The sequence below is a fragment of the Giraffa tippelskirchi genome, chromosome 5 (genome assembly GCF_054371585.1).
Source record: "Giraffa tippelskirchi isolate mGirTip1 chromosome 5, T2T-mGirTip1v1.2.pri, whole genome shotgun sequence".
Classification (NCBI taxonomy): Eukaryota; Metazoa; Chordata; class Mammalia; order Artiodactyla; family Giraffidae; genus Giraffa; species Giraffa tippelskirchi.
In genome coordinates, this window is record NC_137279.1 from 36,982,212 (window position 1) to 37,005,720 (window position 23,509).

The 23,509-nt window shown below is 47.2% G+C and overlaps 2 protein-coding genes and 1 long non-coding RNA gene across 10 annotated transcripts in view; 2 read left to right on the top strand and 1 right to left on the bottom strand.

Annotated features, from left to right (window-relative positions):
* MTOR (mechanistic target of rapamycin kinase) overlaps positions 1–10,539 on the bottom strand; it is a 132,416-nt gene extending 121,877 nt beyond the window's left edge. For 4 of the 7 annotated variants that reach the window (XM_081493289.1, XM_081493284.1, XM_081493290.1 and 1 more), the window contains exons 1-4: positions 4,276–4,602; positions 2,229–2,404; positions 1,491–1,599; positions 631–863 (exon numbers count right to left, since the gene is read on the bottom strand). In XM_081493289.1, coding sequence (XP_081349415.1) covers positions 631–863; positions 1,491–1,599; positions 2,229–2,390 — 504 coding nt within the window. In that variant the 5' untranslated portion in view covers positions 2,391–2,404; positions 4,276–4,602. Of the gene's footprint in view, positions 1–630; positions 864–1,490; positions 1,600–2,228; positions 2,432–4,275; positions 4,689–10,348 lie in introns of those variants that run through there. The other 3 variants (XM_081493285.1, XM_081493288.1, XM_081493286.1) reach the window with 2 other exon arrangements.
* UBIAD1 (UbiA prenyltransferase domain containing 1) lies at positions 10,242–22,204 on the top strand. 2 transcript variants are annotated; one of them, XM_081493296.1, is made up of 3 exons: positions 10,242–10,791; positions 10,885–11,068; positions 19,630–22,204. In XM_081493296.1, the coding sequence occupies exons 1-3, from the start codon at positions 10,558–10,560 to the stop codon at positions 20,115–20,117; spliced, it is 906 nt and encodes a 301-aa protein (XP_081349422.1). In that variant the 5' UTR covers positions 10,242–10,557; the 3' UTR covers positions 20,118–22,204. The 2 variants fall into 2 exon arrangements, with proteins under 2 accessions (XP_081349422.1, XP_081349421.1); XM_081493295.1 differs by having other exon boundaries at positions 10,242–11,068.
* LOC145507222 (uncharacterized) lies at positions 13,076–17,423 on the top strand. Its single transcript, XR_014054705.1, has 2 exons — positions 13,076–13,186; positions 14,473–17,423. It is a non-coding gene; the product is annotated as an uncharacterized LOC145507222 (long non-coding RNA).
* Positions 22,205–23,509: the final 1,305 nt, after the last annotated feature.

A 23,509-nucleotide genomic window follows, 5' to 3' on the forward strand; every position in this document is an offset into this window, starting at 1 on the left:
AATCAGCCTTTTTCAGGGATGAGCCCTGGAGAGTGAGGAGAATATGCATCTAGAAGAGGGTAGAAGCCACCACTCCCTCAAATGCAGAACAGCCAAGGGGAAAGAGGAAGTCTGGACTGTGTACTGACCAATCGATAAATGACTAAAACATAAACAGGAAAGGTCTGGGAGAATGCAGACCCACTCTCCCGCAGGGGGAGCGAGTACCTCCCTTGATCCTCTCTGCAGCCCAGAACTTCCTTATTCCACAGGATATTGAGGAACCTTGACAGAGGGATGCTGCAGATAATGAAGCTGTCTGAGGCTTTGTAAGCCTCTTGGGTTGTGGCTTCTCCTCTTTCCTATGGCTGAATGGTGCCTTCTGGGGAGGTGTTTTCGATTCTGGAAAATCAGAGGTCAGGGTAAGAACTGCACACACAGGGCTGCCTCTCGAGCAATGAAAGAGAACGTTAATTTTCCTTCTCAGGAACAGAGCTTAGGGTGAGGAGAGAGAGGGATTCAGCACAGAACTCAGGGCCAAGAAGCACAGTGCTTCTGCCTGGAGTGACCCCTTTCACTCTTTGCCTCCCAGGGCCCTGAGCACATCATGTGAAGGATCCCAACACAGTGCACTGCTCCCCAGGCACTCACAGCCGCATGTCTCCGGCCCTCGTTGCGGTCAGCACCCAGCCATTCCAGGGCTCGCTTCACCTCAAACTCCACATACTCAGCGGTGAAAGTGTCCCCTGCCATGGCAAGGCGACCGATGGCCTTGGATGCCATTTCCATGACAACTGGGTCATTGGAGGGGAGGAGGTTCCGAAGGTAGTTAGCAAATCTTCCGATTCGAGTGGCATTCCCGCCTTCCACTCCTATGAGGCTGGCTGGAAAAGACAGGAAGGTAAAAGGTGGGGGGGGGCACAGGCTGCCCAGGAAAGTAGGAAGCCTTCAGAAGTACAGACTGCAATCTCCAGACAGTAAGGATGCAAACAATTTTCATTTCAACCAACAGGTTTGGCATTTGTGCCAGAACTACTTACATAAAGCAAATGACCTCATTTTAGTAAATACAATTTGTTTTCTCAAGAAGAAAAGGAAAACAAACTGGGACTGAATAATAGTTCACAGGATGGATGACTAGTTCCTGCCTTTCATTCAATGCCTCCCAACTCTACTTTTCTATCTGTGAGTCCTGCTATGCCACACTGCTCTACGGAGAACACAGAGCCTGGAATGAAAGCAGGCTTCCAGTCTCAGCCCTGGTGCACTGGCCCTAGAAAAGTTGCTTAATGGTTCTGAGACTCCATATGTGAAAATATCTGCTCTGCCTACGTCCCAGGACTACTGCTAGAATAGCTGAGTAAGTACACTGAAAGCCACGAGGCTCCTTAAAATTCCTTAAACAAATGTGAACTAAGTATCCAGTAGGAAGCAAACACAGGGTGCAGTGGACACAGAGGTGAGCAGTCCTTTATTTCCAGTTCTCACCTCACCAGAGACTCTGTCCTTACCTATGGCCAAAATGCCACCTTTCCTCTCGTTGGCATCTGAGCTGGACACCAGTTCAAAGATGTGATGGTTCAGCTGATCATAGAAGCGAGTAGACTCCTCTTGACTCATCTACAAAAGAAGATGTACTCAGCACAGCTGCTAACGTCTCCCTGATGGTGGGATGGCTCCCAAAGGTTAGGATCTGCGAGGCAGCCGGCAGGTACAGTTCAAGCCAAAGGGGACACAGCTGCTGCCCATTTCTAGTTTTAAACCGTACAGCAATTCATTGGTCTATTTAACAAATACTTATTATCTTACTCAATAGCAGGCACCCACCGTCCTAGATTCTACCTAGTACCAGAGGTATAAGGACAAAGAAGACATTGTACCTGACCTCAAGTCTGGTCTCTGTTTAGAAAGCCCCAAGCAACCAACTCCTCAAAGCCATGCCAACCACTGTTATCAGGAAGAAAGAGTGCAAGGTCTGGAATGTGGCGTGAAAAAGAAAAAAATGAAAAGAAACAGCCATCTCTATGCTGACCCTTAAAATAACACACCACAGGAAATGCCACAGAAATGTGTAACTGCTGCAAAGGAACCTGCACATTCTATGGACATGAGAAACTGGGCGCCTTTCTGAAATGGAATCTTTGCATTTTCTGAATCCTCACTTAGCTGTCAAGAGGCATCTAATTCAGGGATGGTACAGGTAGCCCCAACACTCCATGATGAATGGCCCCAATGACAACAGCCCGAACCTCTCGGAGCTCCATGGTGACGTAGTGCTGGAGCTCCTTGGCAGCTTTGGCCCTGGTCTCTTCATTCCGGCTCTTTAGGCCGCTGGCAAACTGCTGCAGGACGCTCACATTGCTGGACGTGGTGGCAGCTGTAGTGGCGGCGGCAGGGCCGGTTCCAAGCATCTTGCCCTGAAGTTCTTTGGAGAAATGCTTCCTTTAATATTCTGAATAACAAATTATGGCAATGAACTTATATATGGTCCCAGCTCCTCAACAGAGATCTTCATATACCCAAGTTAAGCTGGGGAGCCAAACAAGGTTGGGAGACCTCACTGAAAAAAATGCAAAGTGCCTTGAGCCACTCAACGACGACTGATGTTTAAAAGAGGCAGCACAGTAGCACAGGTCAAATTATGGGCTGTGCTGCCAGACTTACCTGGGTGTGAATTCAGTCCAAAATTATATACCTTGAGGAAGATACTTAACAGTTTCCTCAACTGTAATAAGAGGATAATAGTACCTAACTCATATGGTTGATGTGAGGATTAAGTGAGTTAACCCATGTTAAAAAATGATTAAAACAGTGCCAGGCACACAGTGAGTTCTTAATAGTTATTAACTGTCATTATCATTATGACTACTACATACATGGCACAGTCAGGTACTAGAGTGGGGAGGCAGAGAGAGAGAATAAGCATGCCTAAGACTGCCCCAATCCTTGAGGAAAATTTAAAGAGGGGCACCGTTTATTATTCTATAACAGCAGTATGAACCAACAGCAATATGAACCACAAATGTAACTTTGAATTTCCTAGTAGCCATATAGAAAAGGTAGAAAGAAACAAGAAAAATTAACACATTTAATCCCAATACATCCCAAATATCATTTCAACATGTTATCAATACAAAAAATTATTGATGTATTTTTTCATTCTTTTTTTCTGTACTGAGTAGCCAAAATCGAGTATGCATTTTACAGTTAGGACAATCTCAACTTGGACTAGTCACATTTCAAGCCTTATATGGCTGATGGTTATTGTATTGGACAGCGCAGTTCTGTATTTTTAAAATTTTTTATTATTTTCTATTTTTATTTTGTAGTCCTGCCCTGCAGCATGTGGGATCTCATTTCCCCGACCAGGGACTGAACCTGTGCCCACTGCACTGATGCTATGGCAGTAACATATACACCTATCCTAGGTATGACCACGTTATAATAGAAAATCAAACTTTCAAAATTTCTTATTTTTAAAAGAATTTGTGAAATTCAGAGAAAAGAAAAAACAGTATAATTGGTTCTGAAAAGCTTTTAAATACTCCAGCGTCAAGAAGAAGACTACAGAAAGAAGTGTCAGACTTTAGGGCTGAGGAAACCCAAGGATTCCAGAGGAGAAAACTACTACAGAGAGCATGCACTTGGCTGTGATGAGGGGGAGGGAAGCTACCAAGGAATTTCCAGTCTCAGGAACGAATCAGCCTGTCTTCATAAGGTCTAAGGCCCACAGGTTATCTGCTCCAGGCAGAATTCAATGAAAATACTAGAAGTTAAATATACGAAGGGTCTTGGCGAGGGCTTACAGAAGTTAAAAGTCCGGTGCCGAAACTAGGGATGGGGGCGGGGGAAGCAGAGAGGATGAAACTCAGGGTGGAACAGAGCTCAGCTCCGGGGAATGGGTCCTTGACAGGCATCCACAGTGGGGGGCAAGGGGCTGACGCTGACGTTGGTCCTCCCCGAGGACAATGTGTAGGTGGCTCAAAAGAAGGGTTGACTGATGGGCAGAGACCCAAAGGCGCCCCAGCAATACAGGAGCTGATGGGCCGGCCTTCGTGGAGCCAGGACGCACGGTAGGCTAAAGGGCTTGGGGGTTTCCTGGAGGTCCGGGAGAAGGTGGGCGTAGCCTCGTGCGATGAGGGTCAAGGGCTCAGGCGGCGCCCAACTCCATGGGGCCACTGAGGGGACCCCAAGTCCCACACGGACGGCTTCCCGGGGTGCCCCCATGGACCAGGTTGGCCGTGGGTCTGGACATTCCGCCGCCTTGGAGGGGTCGGTGCCAGGCCCCAGACTCACCGCGCGGCTTCGGCCAAGGCCTCAGCTGCCGCCGCTAGCGCCGGTACCGCCGCTACCGCCGCTTCAGGGCCCCGTCCCCGCCACCCGCCTTCCTCGCTGTCCTCTAAGCCGGGCGGGAGGGAGGGCGTACTCCTAGCCCTAAAGACCAATCGACGGGCATAAGAAGAAGATAGACAGGAATACAGGCCAATAATTATTTAGGAGAAGTGAGGCTTCGGGACCCGGCTTCTCCAGGGGGCGGGGACTGTTCAAATAGACAAACCCCGTGGCCAGTGGCAGGAGAAAGGAGGCTTAGGTCCTCTCGGGAGAACCAATCATTCGTGAGTTGACCTCAGTCACTTCCACGCACACATCCGGTGCATCGTTACTAAAGTTCCCCACTGCACCTGGGCCGTGGTGGTACCTGTTTCGCTGTCTGGCTGCCGCGGGATGGGACCACGAGGCATTAGGCGAAGGTTCGCGACCGCAGATTTGATTTTCGAGAGCAGTGTGTGAGCGAAACCGGCGCACTAGCACTAGTGTATCCATGATTTCTCTTCTGTGAAATGTAATTCGCATTTGAAAGCATTTTTAGTTATATTTACCAACTTTCCCAATATTATCTAGCTCCCAGGATCATTCGCCAGATACTATGGGCAAATTTTAACTAAATGAGCTGCTCGTGACTAAATAATTTCGAAGCAGTATCATTTTTTAAAAAATCCTTTCAAAAATCAATAACAGAAATGGAATTGGACTACGTCTCATTTTTTAGAAAAATCACCGTTCATTACAACATTGAAAAAATTTAAATATCTCACAATGGGAGTCCTATTAAACTATGACGCATTTATATTAAAGAAAATACGTGCAGTCATTAATAATCATAATTAGGTGAATATTTGCTAAGAAGGAAAAAGGTTAACAGTTATACAATATAATATAACCTATTAAAATTTTGGGCTTTCCTGGTGGGTCAGCTGGTAAAGAATCTGCATGCAATATAATTCTTATGTGTCTATGCTCACATGGGGAAATATAAAAGTAAGATGCAATGGAATTTGGGGAAGGCATACTTTTTTCTTTTCACATTACCCTCAATTACTTGTGTAATAAAAGAAGTGTTTGTTGACGAGGTGTAAGTTTCTAGAAGTACTAAATTGACAAAAGAGGTTTGGTGGTATTCTGTGGCTAACAAAATGTTTTGGCAGATTTTAAAGAAAGTTATGACTACTTTAGGTTTAGAATCTTTTCATTACATTGATTCTTTTGTGAAATAATTATTCCTCTGAATTTCACATTTTTCACTTGTTTTCAACATCTCTATATTTAGTCATTAAATATTTTTGAATGCATAATGCATTCACTATTCAAATCTCAAAATAAATGAAAATTATATTTATCATTAGAAGTCTTACTCCACCCCTGCCCCTTCACTACTTATTTCCTTAGTTCTTATGTATCCCTAGTTTCTTTTCATGTAAATACAAAACATACAAATATATGCTCTTATTTCCCTCTTTTGTCACACTACATACACTGTTATGCACGTTTTAAAATTCTAGAGTATCTTGGGGATCTTTCTATTGTAGTGTATAGAAAGCTTCTTCATTCTTTTGTTATTGTTGTAGCTGCGTAGTATTCCATCATGTGACTATATCACAATTTACATTTTCAGTTCTCTGTTGATGGGCACGTGTTATTTTCAAATCCTTTTTCATTTCTTTTTTCTTTTTGGCTGTGCTGGGTCTTCATTGCTGCGAGCAGGCTTTCTCCAGTTGCAGCAACGGGGGCTGCTCTCTACTTGTAGCACACAGGCTTCTCCTTGTGGTGGCTTCTCTTGTTGCAGAGCATGGGCTCTAGGGTTCTTGGGTTTCAGTAGTTGTGGCACATGGGCTCAGTAGTTATGGCACTTGGACTTAGTTGACCTGCAGCATGTGGAATCTTCCTGGACCAGGGATAGAACCCATGTCCCCTGTGTAGGCAGTAGGAGTCTCAACCGCTGCACCATTAGGGAAGTCCTAATTTCAAAGTCTTGTGGTTACTAATGATGCTTCAATGAATGCTTTTGTAAGTACAATTTTATTCCCTGGCTTCTATACAAAATAATGCCCAGAAGTGTGATTATAGAGTCATAGGGTAAATGCCTGTGTAATTCAATAGATATTGTCAAATTCATCTCTTATCAGGGAAGTACCAGTTTCCATTTCCACTGGCAATATATGAGACTTTTGTCTTCCTAAGACACGGTAGGGCCCTGTTTTCTAATGAGCAGTCAAAGATGGTTTTATAGCAGTAGTCATCAGTACATTTATAGGTCTCTTTTCAGGTTACAAAGAGTTTTCTTGTCCATTACATTAAAATAATAGTTAATATTTATTGAGCACTTACAAAGCATCAGACATTTTGGTGGATACTATACAATAGTGGTTAAAAGCATCTTGGAGTCTAACTGAATCTGAAACTTAGCTCCAGCATTTATTGTATGAGCTATATGAGCAAGAACTTATGTACCTACTTTCTTATCTTTAAAACTAGAAGGATTATAATGTACCTATCTCTCTGTAGGTGGTATTGTGTGGGTTAAATGCTAATACATGTAAAGTACCCAAAATACCTGGAGAAGGGGATGGCAGCCCACTCCAGTATTCTTGCCCGGAGAATTCCATGGACAGAGAACCTGGTGGGCTACGGTGCACGGGGTCACAGAGTTAGACACAGCTGAGTGACTCACACACGCACACACATACACACAAAATACCATGTGACACATAAGAACAGTCACTAAATGCTGTTACTGCTATTCCTGAACATTTCTATGAATGAGGCAGGTTGTGTTGTTCCACTTTGTACAGGAGTAATCTGATGTCCAGAGGGATTGGGTCACAGAGTATGTAAGTGATGGAGCCAGGATTTTAATATATCTGCTTCTTCCTCTTGTCTGATTTGGCAGCATTGAATATTCAGATTTTGCCAGCATTGCAAGTATGTGCTGGGTTGTGGAATTGTAAATGATTAACAACCAGCTGGGAGGGGAGGAGGGCATGTATGTGTATTCAGGGCTTTCTTCATGCTGTGTGACCTGTGAGGTCAGAATGCTCTGTCTTGAAATTCTTAATGATTTTTGAATAAGAGGCCCTGAATTTTTATCTTGCACTGGGCACCAGAATTACATAGTCAGTCCTGTGTACATATATATTATATGTGTATTACACCTTTCACTAATACGTAGGCTGTGTAGCACAAAACTTACAAATAATAGTAAAATAGATAAAACTCTTTATTGTAAATTCCATATAGCCAGTTGATTGTAACAGTATGCTTCTTTGATATTGTGTAACCTCCCTATGGCTTCATTGGCCAATGTGTGTAGTTCCAACATGAATGTCGGTTGGTTTTTTCTCTTTTTAAAAAGTATTTATTTATTTGGCACAGCCAAATAAATGAAATATGTCAAATTTTGTTGTTGTTGTTCAGTCGCTCAGTCGTATCCGACTCTTTGTGACCCCATGGACTGCAGCACGCCAGGCTTCCCTGTCCTTCACCTTCTCCCAGAGTTTGCTCAGATTCATGTCCATTGAGTTGGTGATGCCATCCAACCATCTCATCCTCTTCCAGAAATCCAGGATACTGGGGTTGTGTTCAGTTGCTAAGTCATGTCAGACTCTTTGGCTTCCCAATCTTTCACTATCTCCTGGAGTTTGCTCAAACTCATGTGCGTTGAGTCAGTGATGCCATCCAACCATATCTCATCCTCTGCCATCCCCTTCTCCTCCTGCCCTCAATCTTTCCCAGCATCAGGGTCTTTTCTAATGAATCAGCTCTTCGCATCAAGTGGCCAAAGTATTAGAGCTTCAGCATCAATCCTTCCAATGAATATTCAGGGTTGATTTCCTATAGGATTGACTGGTTTGATCTCCTTGTTGTCCAAGGGACTCTCATATATGATATCACATAATATTTGTCTTTGACTTACTTCACTTAGTATGATAATGTCTAGGTCCATACATGTTGCTGCAAATGACAATATTTCATTCTTTTTATGGCTCAGTAATATTCCATTTTGGGGCTTCCCAAGTGGCCCTGTGGTAAAGAATCTGCCTGCCAATTCAGGAGATGCAAGAGATCCCTGGGTTGAGAAGATCCCCTGGAGGAGGAAATGGCAACCCCCTCCAGTATTCTTGCCTGGGAAATCCTACAGACAGAAGAGCCTGGTGGGCTACAGTCCATGGGGGTCACAGAGACTCAGACATGACTGAGCAACTGTACACATGGCACAATATTCCATTTTAGATATATCTTTATCCATTCAAATTGCCAACATCCGTTGGATCACTGAAATAGCATGAGAGTTCCAGAAAAACATCTACTTCTGCTTTATTGACTATGCCAAAGCTTTTGACTGTGTGGATCACAACAAACTGTGGAAAATTCTTAAAGAATTGCAGATCAAGAAGCAACAGTTAGAACTGGACATGGAACAACAGACTGGTTCCAAATCAGGAAAGGAGTACGTCAAGGCTGTATATTGTCACCCTGCTTATTTAACTTATATGCAGAGTACATCATGCGAAAGTCCAGGCTGAACGAAGCACGAGCTGGAATCAAGATTGCCGGGAGAATTATCAAAAATCTTAGATACGCAGATGACACCACCCTTATGGCAGAAAGTGAAGAACTAAAGAGCCTCTTGATGCAAGTGAAAGAGGAGAGTGAAAGAGTTGGTTTAAAACTCAGCATTCAGAAAACTAAGATCATGGCATCTGGTCCTATCACATCATGGCAAATAGATGGGTAAATAATGGAAACAGTGAGAGGCTTTTTTTCTTTGGGCTCCAAAATCACTGCAGATGGTGACAGCAGCCATGAAGTTAAAAGATGCTTGCTTCTTGGAAGAAAAGCTATGACCAATCTAGAGAGCATATTAAAAAGCAGAGACATTACTTTGCTAACAAAAGTCCATCTAGTCAAAGCTATGATTTTTCCAGTAGTCATGTATGGATGTGAGAGTTGGACTATAAAGAAAGCTGAGCACCGAAGAATTGATGCTTTTGAACTGTAGTGTTGGAGAAGACTCTTGAGAGTCCCTTGGACTGCAAGGAGATCCAACCAGTCCATCCTAAAGGAGATCAGTCCTGGGTGTTCATTGGAAGGACTGATGCTGAAGCTGAAACTCCAATACTTTGGCCACATGATTCGAAGAACTGACTCATTTGAAAAGACCCTGATGCTGGGAAAGATTGAAGGCAGGAGGAGAAGGGGATGACAGAAGATGAGATGGTTGGATGGCATCACTGACTCGATGGACATGAGTGTGTAACCTCTGGGAGTTGGTGATGGACCGGGAAGCCTGGCATGCTGCAGTCCATGGGGTCGCAAAGTGCCGGACACGACTGAGCGACTGAACTGAACTATCCATTTATCTATGGATGGACTTTCAGTTTGCCTTCCTGTCTTGGCAAAGCTAATAATTTCTTAGACAGCATTTTCCATTTCAGAGCTTCAGTTTTCTCACTTGAAAAGGAAGGGATATAATTATACTTTCCTTATCACCCTCAACGTGCTCCCTGGTTTTGTCCATTTTGTTCACTGCTGCATGCAGTAGGTGTTCAATAAATCTTGCTGCACACAGTGGGGGCTCAATTAACGTTTGTTGAACGAAAAAAAGAATGAGTTCTATTTCCGTGAGTGACAGCTCTTGGTAAGTCGTAAAGCGACATGCATTCGTGGTCGTTCGTTAGGCTGTTTTCAACAAGACTCAAAGCAACTGTGGGTCCCCGACCTTGGGCAAGAGAAGGACGGGGCTGCTCGGTCGCCACCCTACTCGGTCCCGCCCCTAGGCCTCTGGCCCCGCCCCGCCCTGGCCCGGGCCCGCCCCGGCCCGGCCCCGCTCCGGCCCGGTCCCGGCCCCGCCCCGCCCCTAACCCCGCCTCGGCCCTAGCCCAGGCCCAGGGCCGCGCTGCCGGCCGGTGTTTCCCGGCGGGCTTGAGGTGGCGGACGCACAACATGGCGGCCCCGGCAGCCCCGGGGTGGCGGTCGGGGCTCATACTGAGGGTCTAGAACGGTCGGGGCTGGGGTCTGGAAGCAGACTTACACAGGTGACAGGAGGTCGGGGCCGTGCCGCCGGGCCTCCTGGGGTGCCAGGCTCACTCGCTGCAGCCCCCGGGCGCCGCCGCCTCCCCATCCCTGTCCGTGGTGGAACCGAAGAAGGTCAGGTCCGTCGCCCCGCCCCGTCCGTCCTCGCCCTAGCGCGGACGCTGCGCAGTGGGTCACTACCTCTGACTTAACCCACGTGCAGCCTCCATGGCGGAGAAGATTAACATCCACGCAGGAGAGACGGCCAAGGTTGAGGACAGGGACCTGCTGGGGAACGGCTGTCCTCAGCAGGACAGACCTCCGCAGCGCTCGTGGAGGCAGAAGTGCGCCTCCTATGTCCTGGCCTTGCGGCCCTGGAGCTTCAGCGCCTCGCTCACCCCGGTGGCCCTGGGCAGTGCCCTGGCATACAGATCCCAAGGCGTCCTGGATCCCAGGCTGTTGGTGGGTTGTGCCATAGCTGTCCTCGCGGTGCACGGGGCTGGCAATTTGGTCAACACTTATTACGACTTTTCCAAGGGCATTGACCACAAAAAGAGTGATGACAGGACCCTGGTGGACCGAATCTTGGAGCCCCAGGATGTCGTTCGGTTTGGCGTCTTCCTCTACACCTTGGGCTGTGTCTGTGCCGCTTGCCTCTACTGTCTGTCCCCTCTGAAACTGGAGCACTTAGCTCTCATCTATTTCGGAGGTCTATCTGGCTCCTTTCTCTACACAGGAGGTAAGTTGGCCTATTTGCTGCAAGTCTTAGTTGCGTGGAAACTACAGTTTGCTTGGGAATTATAGGGCTCTCGAAGAAGTGTCAAAGGTTATTTTCTGAATTAGACCATTTTATGTGAAATCTATAATGTTTGGGCCATTTGGATTTGGGCGATAACATTTTTGGCTTGGCTTATGGATGTTAGGAATAACTCATATATACGGTATATACTGAAATTTTTGGTGTCTAATTTCCTCTCATTCTTCATACCTTATAATGCCATGTGTGTGGGTGCTAAGTCGCTTCAGTCATCTCCAACTCTTTTCGACCCTATGGACTGTAGACCACCAGGCTCCTCTGTCCGTGGAATTTTTCAAGCAAGAATGCTGGAGCGGGTTGGTCTCCCCTCTAGGGGATCTTCCCGACCCAGAGATCGAATCACTTCTCTTACGTGTGTATTGGCAAGCTGGTTCTTTACCACTAGTGCCACCTGGGAAGCCCTTATAATGCCACAGTGTCAAATTTTAGTAGAATTAAATTTGAAGAGCTCAAATTATACACCTAATTACTTTCAGCTAGTTTGCTAGGTGACCCCTTGCAGCAGGCTGATTAAAGTGCTGATGGACAGGTGTTTGCTGCTGCTGCTGCTGCTGCTAAGTCGCTTCAGTCGTGTCTGACTCTGTACGACCCCATAGACGGCAGCTCCCCCGTCCCTGGGATTCTCCAGGCAAGAATACTGGAGTGGGTTGCCATTTCCTTCTCCAGGGCAGGTGTTTAAGCCCTATTTATTGAGCACCTATTATGTGTCAGGTTCTGTTCTACCTGAACACAGCAGTCAAGTCCCTGCCCTTCTGGAAGTGATTTTATATATCATGAGGAGAGATAGGAAAATAAAAATAGCAAATTATTGTTAGGATGACCAACATCCTGGTTTGCTCAGCACTGAGAGTGTTTCCAAGATGTGGGGCTTTAGGAAACCAGGGAGTTCCTGGTAAGCCAGGATGAATTTGTGCCTTGGTTACAGTACATGAGAAGATGAACAGTACTATAGGGAAACAAAAAAATTAAGTAGAGCAAGGAAGGAGGACACAAACTAATTTTAATTAGTTTGATCAGGGTAGGCCTCATAAAAAAGGTAACACGAGGGACTTCCCTGGTGGTCCGGAATTGACTCTGTGCTCTCGGTGCAGGAGGCGCAGGTTCTATCCCAGGTTGGAGAACTAAGATCCCACAGGCCCCTTGGCACAGCCAAAAAAAAGGTAACATGTGATCAGAGATTGTGAGAGGGGGGTGAGGGAGTTGGCTAAGCAGGTATCTGGAAGAAGGTAGCATTTGAGCAAAGATTGTAGGAGGTGACAGGTGAGGGAGTTGGCCGAGCAGTTATCTGGAGGAAGAGTATGTTGGAACAGCAATTGCCAAAGGCCTTGAGGCAGGAGTGTCCCTGAAAATGTTGGAGGAACAGCATGGAGTCCAGGGTGTGCACGAGGGAGACAGTAAATGGAGGTGAAGTAAAAGGAGTGTGTTTGGGCAAGGCAGTGTGGCACAGAGATGACATAGGCCTTAGTGTTTTGAAACAATCACTCTGGCTAAGTTACTGAGAATGGATAAAGGAGGGCAAGGGGAGAAGCAGGAACACCCAGAACGAATCTGTCAAGTAAAACAGGCAAGAGATGTCTGGTGGCTTGAATCAGGGTGAGATTAGTGGAGAGGGAAGAAGTAGTTAGATTCTGAATATATCTTGAAGGTTGGCAGGGTTTGCTGATAGATGGGACGTGAGACAGGGGAGGAACAGGAATTAAATACAACTCTAAAAAAAAAAAAACACCCAAACAAACATAACTCTAAGGTTCTGGCCTGAGCAATTGAAATAGTGAAGTTGATGTGGAGTGAGAGAGAGAAGGTTGAAAATAGGTTTGTGGAGAGAAAATGGAGACATTGACTTTGGACATCTTAACATGTCAGATCTCCACGTGGAGCTGTCAAATTGACGGTTGGATTTGAGTCTGAGTTCAAAGGAGAGGTCTGACCTGGAGGTAGAGACTTTTGAGAGTCTGTGCACATAGATTAAGTTGTACAGCAGGGTGAGAGCCCAGAGGAGGGATTATTGACAGACACCCCGAGGAGCCCCAATATTAAGAGGTGAGAGGAGAAGACTGGCCAAGGGAACTGTGATGGAGCATCAGAAGGAGAAAGAAGAAAAGCAGGACTAACTGTGGTGAACTGGCAGCCAGTTGTAAACAGTTCTGTGAAGGAAATCAGTAGGGTGCTGAAATAGAATGAATGTGTAAGGTGCTGGTGGAGGAAAGAGGCCCTCTGTGAAGGTAACACTTCAACTAAGATTTGAAGGACAAGGAGCCAGCCCTGGGGCAGAATTGGGGTCTGAGTCAGGTTCTTCAGGACTGAAGGAACAGCAGATGCAAATATCCTGGAGTAGGGAAGGGCTTGGCATCTCAGGATTTGCTGAAAGACCGGCATAATCAAGAGGGAGACTGAGATGCAGCTGTCAAGGGAGGCAGGGGCTAGATCATACTGATCTCTTAGGGCCTCAGTCTCGGCTGGTTCCTCCTCACTCTCAAGCCTAGTCCTTAGACCTCTTTTCTCTAACTCCATTTACTCCCTTGGCGATTTCAGCCAGTCTCATGGCTTCTGTCGCCATCTATTAAGCTGGTGAGTCTCAGATTTCTACCTCTGGACCAGGTATCTCCACTAAACTCCAACTCAGATCCCACTTCTGTTTTAGTTATTTATTTTTGGCTGTGCTGGGTCTTTGTTGCTGTGCACAGGCTTTCTCAGTTGTGGTGAGCCGGGTGACTCTTCATTGTGGTGCTCGGGCTTCTCGTTGTGGTGGCCTCTGTTGTTGCAGAGCACAGGCTCTAGGCACACCAGCTTCAGTAGTTGCGGCTGCAGGCTCTAGAGCATAGGCCCATTAGTTGTGGCACTGAGGCTTAGTTGTTCCTCGGCATGTGGGATCTTTTCGGACCAGGGATCAAACCCATGTCCCTGCACTGGCAGACGGATGCTTAACCACTGGAGCACCTGGGAAGCCCCAAGGTCCAACTTCTTACTCAGTAACTTCTCTTAGAGGTTATAGGCATCTCAACCTTGACATTTCTGAGGCCAAATTCTTGATCTTCTCCCCCCCAAAAATCTGCTCTACCCTCAGCTTTCCCCTTCTCACTCGATGGCAACTGCATCCTTCTGGTTCTTCAGGCTGCAAATCGTGGGCATCATCCCTGACTCTCCTTTCTCACGTCTCGCATCCAGACCGTCAGTAAGTCCCGTTGACTCTCTTAAAATGCATTTGGGGCTGGACCGCTTCTCATCCCCTCCCACCACTGCCAGTCATTTCCCTCGATTATTGCGGCTGATGCTTTACCGATCTCTGTGCATCCACCCTTGTCCCTTTCAGGGTGCTCCTGGATCAGCAGCCAGAGGATTCCTGCAGCCATGTCAGTCGTCTGCTCAAAGTTCGCCTTGGTTCCCATCCCATTAAAGTCTTTACAATGACTCCTAGGGCCTGACATTATCTTCTCACCCCCCCACCTCCCCCAGCTCTCTGACCTGTGCTCCTCCTCACCACGCTCCAGCCACACCGCCCTGTATCTGGAAGGCACCAGGCATGCTCCTGCCTCGGGTCCTTTGCAGATGCTGTCTCCTCTGTTTAGAACGCTGTTTCCCCATCTATGTGTATGATTTGTTTTGTAACTACCCCCCGTTTGCTCAAATGTCAGCTGCTTGGTACGGCCTTTTTTTCTACCCTATTGAAACTACAGAACAATAAGGCTTTCTGCAGCAGCTGAAAAAAGTAAAATCACGCACCCTCTCTGTGTTTTCCCTATAGTATCTTCCTCTACAGTATCTTCCTTATTACTTTTCTCTGCTTTTTCTACACAGCACACATCACATTCTAACCACAGAATGTATTTGCTGTGTTAATTACCTTCCCACTTAGACTGTAAACTCCCTGGGGGTAGGGATTTTAATCTCTGTTCTCTGCTGAACCCCATGGTGCCCAGAACAGTGCCTGCCTGGCATGTAGTCAGTACTTAATATTTATTGAATGAATAAATGGGGAGACATTGAAATGTATTGGGTGGAGGAATGACATAATCTGACTTACATTTTTTTGACGTTGACTTTATTGATGTATAATTGACGAACAGTGGAATGCATGGATTTTAAGCCTTATAGTTTGATGAATTTTAACAAACATTAATACATACAGCTGTATAACTCATGTTGTTGTTCAGTCGCCCAGTCGTGTCTCATTCTTTGTGACCCCGTGGACTGCAGCACACCAGGCCTCCCTGTCCCTCGCCATCTCCCGAAGTTTGCGCAAGTTCATGTCCATTGCATTGGTAATGCCGTCCAGCCATCTCATCCTCTGATGCCCTCTTCTCCTTCTGCTCTCAATCTTTTCCAGCATCAGGGACTTTTCCAGTGAGTTGTCTGTTTGCATCAGATGACCAAAATACTGACGCTTCAGCTTCAGCCTCAGTTCTTCCAATGAATATTCAAGGTTGATCTCTCTTAAGATTGACTGGTTCAATTGATAACCCATACCCCTATCATAATACAGAACATTTTCATCACCCCCAAAAGCTTCCTTGTGCTTCTTCCGTTTCAGCCCCACTCTCTCCATCTAGAGGGAACCACCACAACCACTGTTCCTCTTTCACATGGATTCATTTTGCCTGATCCAGAGCATCATGTACATGGAATCATTCAGTATGAATTCTTGTGCCGGTTTTTGAGTTTCAATGTGTTGTGATGTGATCAGTAGTTCCTTGTGTCTCTAAAAGGTAGCCATTGTATGAACATATCACAGTGTGTTTTATCCATTATCCTGTTCGGTGACTTTTGGATTTTTTCCATATTTTGGCTATCATGATTGAACATTCATTTTCAAGTGTTCTGTGGATATTTGTGTTTGTTCTTTCTTGGGTAAATGCCTAGGAATCAGATTACTGGGTCATAGGGTAGATGATGTTTAACTTTATGAACTGCCAAAGTGTTTCCTAAAGTACTTCTACTTTGTTTACCTTTGTTTACCGCAAGGCATGAGAGTTCCAGTTACTCCATGTCCTTGCCAACATTTTGATTTGTTTTAACAAATTCCTTCTGGCTGGCTGTGTGGAGAACTGGCCCAGGATTTCACTGTGCTGGCCCCTGTGGAAGATGGTGTTGGGAAGAGGGGATGCCTAAAAGGAAACTCCCAGGTGGGCCACACCTCTGAATCGGGTGGAGCTCGTGAGCCTTGGGTCAGACACTCTGAAAACAGGACTTTCTGCTCCAGGGCTATGTCATTTTCTAATGTCAGATAACCTCAAGAAGGTTGACAGACCTTTCTCATCCCCAGCTGAGCTTTGTGGTTGGTTTTTGTGCAAGTTCTGTTGAAGGTGGGGGCTAATCTTTGCAGGCACAGGTTTCTGTTCAACCTTTTGTTGTTCAGTCGCTCAGTAACCATGTCCGACTCTGCGACCCCATGGACTGCAGCACACCAGGTGCCAGGCTTCCCTGTCCTTCACTGTCTCCTGGAGTTTGCTCAAACTCATGTCCATTGAATCAGTAACATACTCCTTTCCTGTTCGGCCTTGCTCACGTCTTTTTTTTTTGCCAGGTGACTTAATGAGGTGTTCTTGGATACTCTCGCCAGAGGTCAATCAGGGCTATAGAGCTGTTCTGTTTCTTTCCATAGAGTCCTGAGGTCTGTCTGGAGAGCTGAGGAAATAAATAAAGGAAGGGGCAGCTGGTGGAGAAACTCGCTGGATCGGTGGTGGGAGCAGTCCTGCGTGTCATCTTCCTTGGGCAGGGGCAGTGCCTAAATGTGTGGGATGTCACCCAAGACATCGGTTTCCTCATTTAGAGCTCACGTGCTGCTGGAGAGACCTTCCTCCTGGTGGGCCTGTCCTCACACAGCCAAATTATTTATCAAAACACTGCGTGAGGAGTAGAGAATGAGTTTGCTGGGTGTTGGTGGGACTCAGGGACCATTCCTGTTATACCCTATCCTGGAGATGCTTCTTTTCCAAGAGCCAACCATGGTCATTTAGCGCTAAAGAGTCCCAGCCACAAGTCTGGAGGTAAACTTGCGCTGCATCTTGTTCTTCAGCTGCCAAGCCTTTAGATTCCCTACAGATAATGTCTCTCATTTTTAACTGTTTAAAATGCACTTTATGACCCAGTAGTTGTTTTTTTTTTTTAACTTTCTGATCCTGGGGCCATGTCTCAGTAACTTCTTTAGATCAGAGGTTTCCCAAGCTTCTGTAGCAATATATTTGTGGGTCACCTCTTTGAGTGGGTGCTTCTCACTCTTCCCATGCTGCTTTGCCTGTTTCAGTCCCAGTGGGACATTTTTCACAACCTTGGTCCCAAATTCCAGGTGCTTGTTACTGTAGCTCTGTGTTCAGTTCAGCCTGTCAGGCCTTGAGGAGCCAGCTGTGAACAAGGCAGACACAAAGCCCAGCCCTCGTGAAACCTACCGGTTCATGGGAGAGAGGGAGATTAAGAATTAGAAGTGTGGGAATTCCCCGGAGAGCCAGTGCTTAGGACTCAGTGTTTCTACTGCAGGGGATATGGGTTCAATCCCTGGTTGAGGATCTAAGATCCTTCATGCCACTCAGCACCAAAAAAAAAAAAAAATTACAAGTGTGGTGGAATTTATGAAAGTCAGGATGCTATGATGCATATTGCAAGGGGACTAAATATGGTCTCACACTGAGGAAGGCGGCTGAGGAATGACCTTAAAGTCTTGAGGGTTGAGCAGGAGTTGACCAGGCAAGGGTCTGGAGGTGGGGGAGTGTCTGAAGGCCCTGAGGAACTGAGAGGAACTGAAGGATGTAGAGGTGGGAAGGGGAGGAGAGCTCAGAGCAAGGCAGGAGGGAGGCAGGGCAGGGCCAGGCCAAAGCTGAGTCAGGTGAAAAATTTGGAGCTGTTCTTATCCTGGGGACAACTTGTTGATAGGGTGTTCTGGTATGTGTTTGCAGAAAGGCACAGCCAGCTTAGTGTTTTGAGAGCACCATTCTGGCTGCAGGGGCTTCCCAGGTGGCTCAATGGTAAAGAACCCGCCTGCCAATGCAGGAGACACATTGGGTCAGGAAGATCCCCTGGAGAAGGAAATGGCAACCCACTCCAGTATTCTTGTCTGGGAAGTCCCATTCACAGAGGAGCCTGGTGGGCTACAGTCCATAGGGTTGCAAAGAGTTGGACACAACTTAGCAACTACACAACAAATTCTGGCTGCAGTGTGGAGATTCGATTGGGATGAAGGAGGGGAGGCAGTGATGAGAACTGAAGCTGAGGGACCAGTTGAGTGTTGCGGGAGGTGGGGGGTGGGAATGTAGTGCATAAGATGACCCTGACTTGGACTTTGGGATAGAGTGTGGCAGGCTGGAGCGTGGCTTTGGGGATGGAGAAACTGGGCTGGTTCGAAAGACAGGATTTGAGGTTGATCAGCAGCACAGGAGGAAAAATGAGGGATTATTCAGCGTTTTAACTTCATGGGAACCAGAGACGGGGGAAGCAGTGTTGTAACTTCACCTTCTTAGCTGTCTTCCTTATTATGTGGGTGAAAGTTTCTCTGTATGGAGTTTGGGAATCCTGAAATTTTGCTGAGGTTAACTGGGGGCTTTCAAAACCAGAAGATGCTGCCAGAGGTTGTGGCCAAAAAGTAAGAAGCTGGGATGGATATTCCATGAGGGGCTAATCTCGCGGTGTTCCTGACAGGAGCAGTGTCTTATGGGGGCTGATGGATGGTGAAAGAAAGCCAAGCCCTGGACTGTAAGGCCTGTGAGAGCTGTCACGGACTCCCCATTGAACTGTGTGTGACTGGGAACCCCCTGCTCTTTTTTTCTAACAACTTTTCCAATTTTTAATTTACACGATTTTTGAAGATTATTTTCCATTTACAGTTACTATAAAATATGGGCTGTATTCCCTTTGTTGTACAATACATCTTTGAGCCTGTCTTACACCCAGTAGTTTGTACCTCCCCTTCCCTCACCCTTGTTCTGTCCCTCCGCCTACCCCTCCCAACTGGTAACCACTAGTTTGGGAAGCCCCTGCTCTTTGTGTCAGGGCTTTGTTGGGGGACATGGATGCAAACTCACTTCAGTCGTATCTGACTCTTCTTGACCCCATGGACTACAGTCCTCCAAGCTCCTCTGTCTGTGGGATTCTGCAGGCAAGAATACTGGAGTGGTTTGTCATGCCCTTCTTGAGGGTATCTTCCCCAGCCAGGGATCAAACCTGTATCTCTTATGTCTCCTGCATTGGTAGGGAGTGTTCTTTACCACTAGCCTTACCTGGGAAACCCTTTTGTTGAGGGACAGCAGGAAGGAAAACTCAGGGATGACTCAGACTGAACTGGGTGTTAAAGGGTTAGTCTTTTCTGTCCCTCTGTGTTACCGGAGAAGAATTCGGATTTTGCTCTGGAGGGGAGGGGAATACAACCACTGCCCTGCCTCCCAGACTAAGAAGAAAATGCCCTGCCCAGCCACAGGCAGCCTGCCTTTCCACTGGAGAACAGCCCCGCAGTTTCCAGCCCCGATCTCACACCAACTCTCTGGGTTTTCTGGCCATAGGAATTGGACTCAAGTACCTGGCTCTGGGGGACCTCGTCATCCTCATCACGTTCGGCCCGCTGGCTGTGATGTTCGCCTACGCTGTCCAGGTGGGGTCCCTGGCGGTCTTCCCACTGCTCTACGCCATCCCTCTCGCCCTTAGCACCGAGGCCATCCTCCATTCCAACAACACCCGGGATATGGAGTCGGACCGGGAGGCTGGCATCGTCACACTCGCCATCCTCATCGGGCCCACGTTCTCCTATGTGCTCTACAACACCCTGCTCTTCCTGCCCTACCTGGTCTTCAGCATCCTGGCTGTGCACTGCAGCATCAGCCTGGCTCTGCCCCTGCTCACCATCCCCATGGCCTTCTCCCTTGAGAGACAGTTCCGAAGCCAGACCTTCAACAAACTGCCCCAGAAGACTGCCAAGCTCAACCTTCTGCTGGGCCTCTTCTATGTGTTTGGCATCATCCTGGCACCAGCAGGCAGTCTGCCCAAACTCTAAGGGGATCAGTGCCCCCCCACACACACAACATGCCCCCCTTTCTTAGGATGTATTGAAGGCAGTGTCTGAGGAGGGAAGGTGATTCGGCACTGAGGGGCCTACAGATGGCTTGTGAACTCCCACCTTTTTTATTATTACATTCTTAAAGAAAATGTTTTGTTTTTGTTATTTTATTCCATTTTATGGGGACTCTGGAAACCACTCTGGCCTCAGAAGGTAAATTGGACGCACAGCCCTTGTTTTATTTATAATTTCCACTAGAGGGTGTTGTCAGGTCACTTTTAAGTGGATTAAAATGCCCTGAGAGTTGGCGAAGGAGCTGCCGGGATTGGCCTCCTGTCCCAAAAGAGCCGTAGTAACTGAGCCAAATGTCCTCGGTACCTTGGTCTGTCAGGATGTGTGATGATGATCCCCCATGACCAGGAGTGCCGGTCTCTCACCTTGAGCTCTCAGGTCTATGAATGCGCTGCTTGAGAGAGGACGTCCCTCATTAACAGCCCAACTGGGCTCCTGGCTTTTTGCCTAAATTGTGACTCAGACCCTTTTACCCTCCCTTCACTTACTGCCATAGTTGAGGAAAAGCGTCAGATTGCCACGCAGCAAGACATTTGGGCTGGGGACTTGGAAGGAATTAAAAACCACCGTGGAGGTAGCTGAGAAAATCACTCTGCTTTTGGAGAGAAAACGGGCAGGGCAGCTGGTTTCCCTGTGGAACCCACTGGTCTGACAGGAAGGGACCCCCCCCCCCCGCCCACCTCCCCATCCTTTTAGTAATTAGTAGGTGCTCTGAAGTTGTGGAGGCCTGCTGTCCTTGCCAGCTACTGGAGGCCCACAGGGCACCCCTCTTTGCCCTTCTTTGCTGTTCCTTGTGCTCCCCTATGCCCGCCCTCCATTTCTTCCTGGTCCCCATTTGTTTGTTTCCCATCCATTGTTTAGTTGCTAAGTTGTGTCTGACTCTGCAACTGCATGGACCATAGCCCACCAGGCTAACCTATCCATGAGCTTTCCCAGCAAGGAATACTGGAGTGGGTTGCCATTTCCTTCCCCAGTCTGTGGAGCCCTGCTATTTGGGCAGCAGCAGAGATGAGTCAGGGATGGTTGCCCCTTTTCACAGAACCACAGGATGAGCTGACCCAGGATAGTAGCCCCTCCATGGTGAATAAGCCAGTGGTCAAACATTCCTGACCCTGATCAGCCAAAATGTCAGGCCTACCAGTAAAGAAACTACGTCTTCCTCCTTGTGGACTTCTGTACTGACCCAAATTCTCCCGAAGGCTTCTCTTGGCCTTGTGCGGGATAGTTTGCACCCAGAGTGGGGAGAGGGGCAGATTCCAAAGTTGATCCAAGCTGCTGCTCATTTCATTGTCCATGCAATATAACTTTCTGGGCTAGAACTGCTTGGTTACCTTGGGTCCAAGACAGAACTAGATCGAGGCTGTTGTCATCATTCTTTCCTGTCGTGATTAAAGCCACTCTGGCAGGTATGTCAGGGTCTTGACCTGCAGAAAATAACATTAGAACCAACTCTTCATCCTTAAAATCAGGCCAGTTATAACTTGGCTTCTTGAGTTAGAATTAGGCATCTTACTTGGAAAAAACACATTTGCAGAAGTTGGAAGTTGCAGTTCTTCTAAAGTTAAAGGTAGTCTGTCTGCAGAGTTCCAGAATCCTCGAAGAGTGGTCAGAGCCCAGTAAGGAGGGTGAGGAGGACAGCACTCTCTCCTGCCTGTCTTCCCAGCACCATTTTTGTTATATGCCAGGCTTGTGTCATTTTGGTGCTCTTGGGAGTCCTGCCTTCAAAGACCAGCAGGGTGTTGTCACAAGTCTTACCCCTGAAGCTGTGGGCCTGAGAGCTCACTGTGTGCATAGACCAGACCACCTTGGTAAGGCCTTCTATTGGGGGTGTCAGTTAACCTCTGCACTGTTTCTGGCGCAGGTTTTGATGCATATTTTTATATATAAATCTTTCTAAAAGGCCAGATTCGGTGCCAGGCTTTATATGCAGGTCCCTATAATTTGTATTACACCCCTTGATTCAATGAAAGTTTTCTTTAGACTTGTTAATAAAACCATTTTTTTAATTAAAAGGAAAATGTGTATCAGTGGTCTGGCTTCCAGTTTCCCTGTGTTTTCCTCGTGCTGCTTGTCTCATCGTCTGCTTGTGAACGCTGACTCATAAACCTCAGGAGACCAGCACGGGCACATAGGTGGGGTGGGGGGGGATGCCTGATCTTTGGTGATGCATTACTGGATTCGACGAGCCCTTAGAAAAGACAGTAGTGACCTCCGAGCCAGTATGGGTTTGCCAAGAGCCACTCAGGTCAGATTAACCTCTGTTCTTTCCTACTTTCACTTTTCTCCAGCGGGTCACTGTGCTAATAGATGGAGAATGTGCAGACAGAGGACATTTGATTTTCTGCCGGGCATTTGACAATATGTCCTCTAGAACACAGCCAGCAAAGATACATGGAATGGATAACAGTCTAGTTAGGTGAATTTCTGCAAGACTGAAAAGGCTGCTTTGATGTGTCAAAGGAAAACTTTACCATGAGTAAATATGAACTAGTGCACTTGGGTCCCCCCAACCCACTATATGACATCAGAAGGGGAAGCTCCACAGAGTGACAGCAGCAGACATGGTGGGTGTTGATGACCCTGAGCTACAGCTTCACATGCTTTTACTTCTGTGAGTCAGACTTACTCTGTTCCCCAGTGGACATGGATGGAAATTTAGCCTCAGTCACCTCTTGGGTCAGTTCTCATCTCCCTAGGACCGCCCAGGACCCCTGTGCCTCCATGGGGCCAGAGCTGAGGATATTGGCTGGGTCCTTGCTCCATCTGCTCACTGTCTGTAAGGTCGCTTCCCTGCTGTTTCAAGCTGGGGGTTGTCCCTGGAATTTACCCTTGTTTCTCGGACACTCTGCTCTAGAAGGGTTCAAAATGCCCCCAACAGCAGCCTTACTTGCTGAGTACCATGGGCCTAGGGGGCTCTTGTCCCGGCCACTCTATCCCCATTTCGGCCCAGTCTTGCGGAAGCTGTCACTTTTTCCATGAACTGCCTCATCCACCTGACCTACTCAAAGCATTTCCCTCCTGCCCCATCCTGGCAGCTCAGATGGTAAAGAATCTGCCCGCAATGCGGGAGACCCAGGTTTGATTGCTGGGTTGGGAAAGATCCCCTGGAGAAGGGAATGGCTACTCACTCCAGTATTCCTGCCTGGAGAATTCCATAGGGAATCCTGATGGGCTACAGTCCATGGGATTACAAAGAGTCAGTCATGACTGAATGTTTAGCACTTTCACTTTCCACCCCTTTAGGACCTTTGCACAAAATCCCACCCAGGGGGCCTTTAGAAGCTCAATGCTGGCCTCTTCTGGAGTTGGGCAGTGAC

Bases quoted from the DNA above. Each gene is read 5' to 3' on its own strand.
- UBIAD1 (XM_081493295.1), top strand. From the start codon at position 10,558: ATGGCGGAGAAGATTAACATCCACGCAGGAGAGACGGCCAAGGTTGAG. The intron at 11,069-19,629 runs GTAAGTTGGCCT...TTCTGGCCATAG, and splicing joins CTCCTTTCTCTACACAGGAG to GAATTGGACTCAAGTACCTG.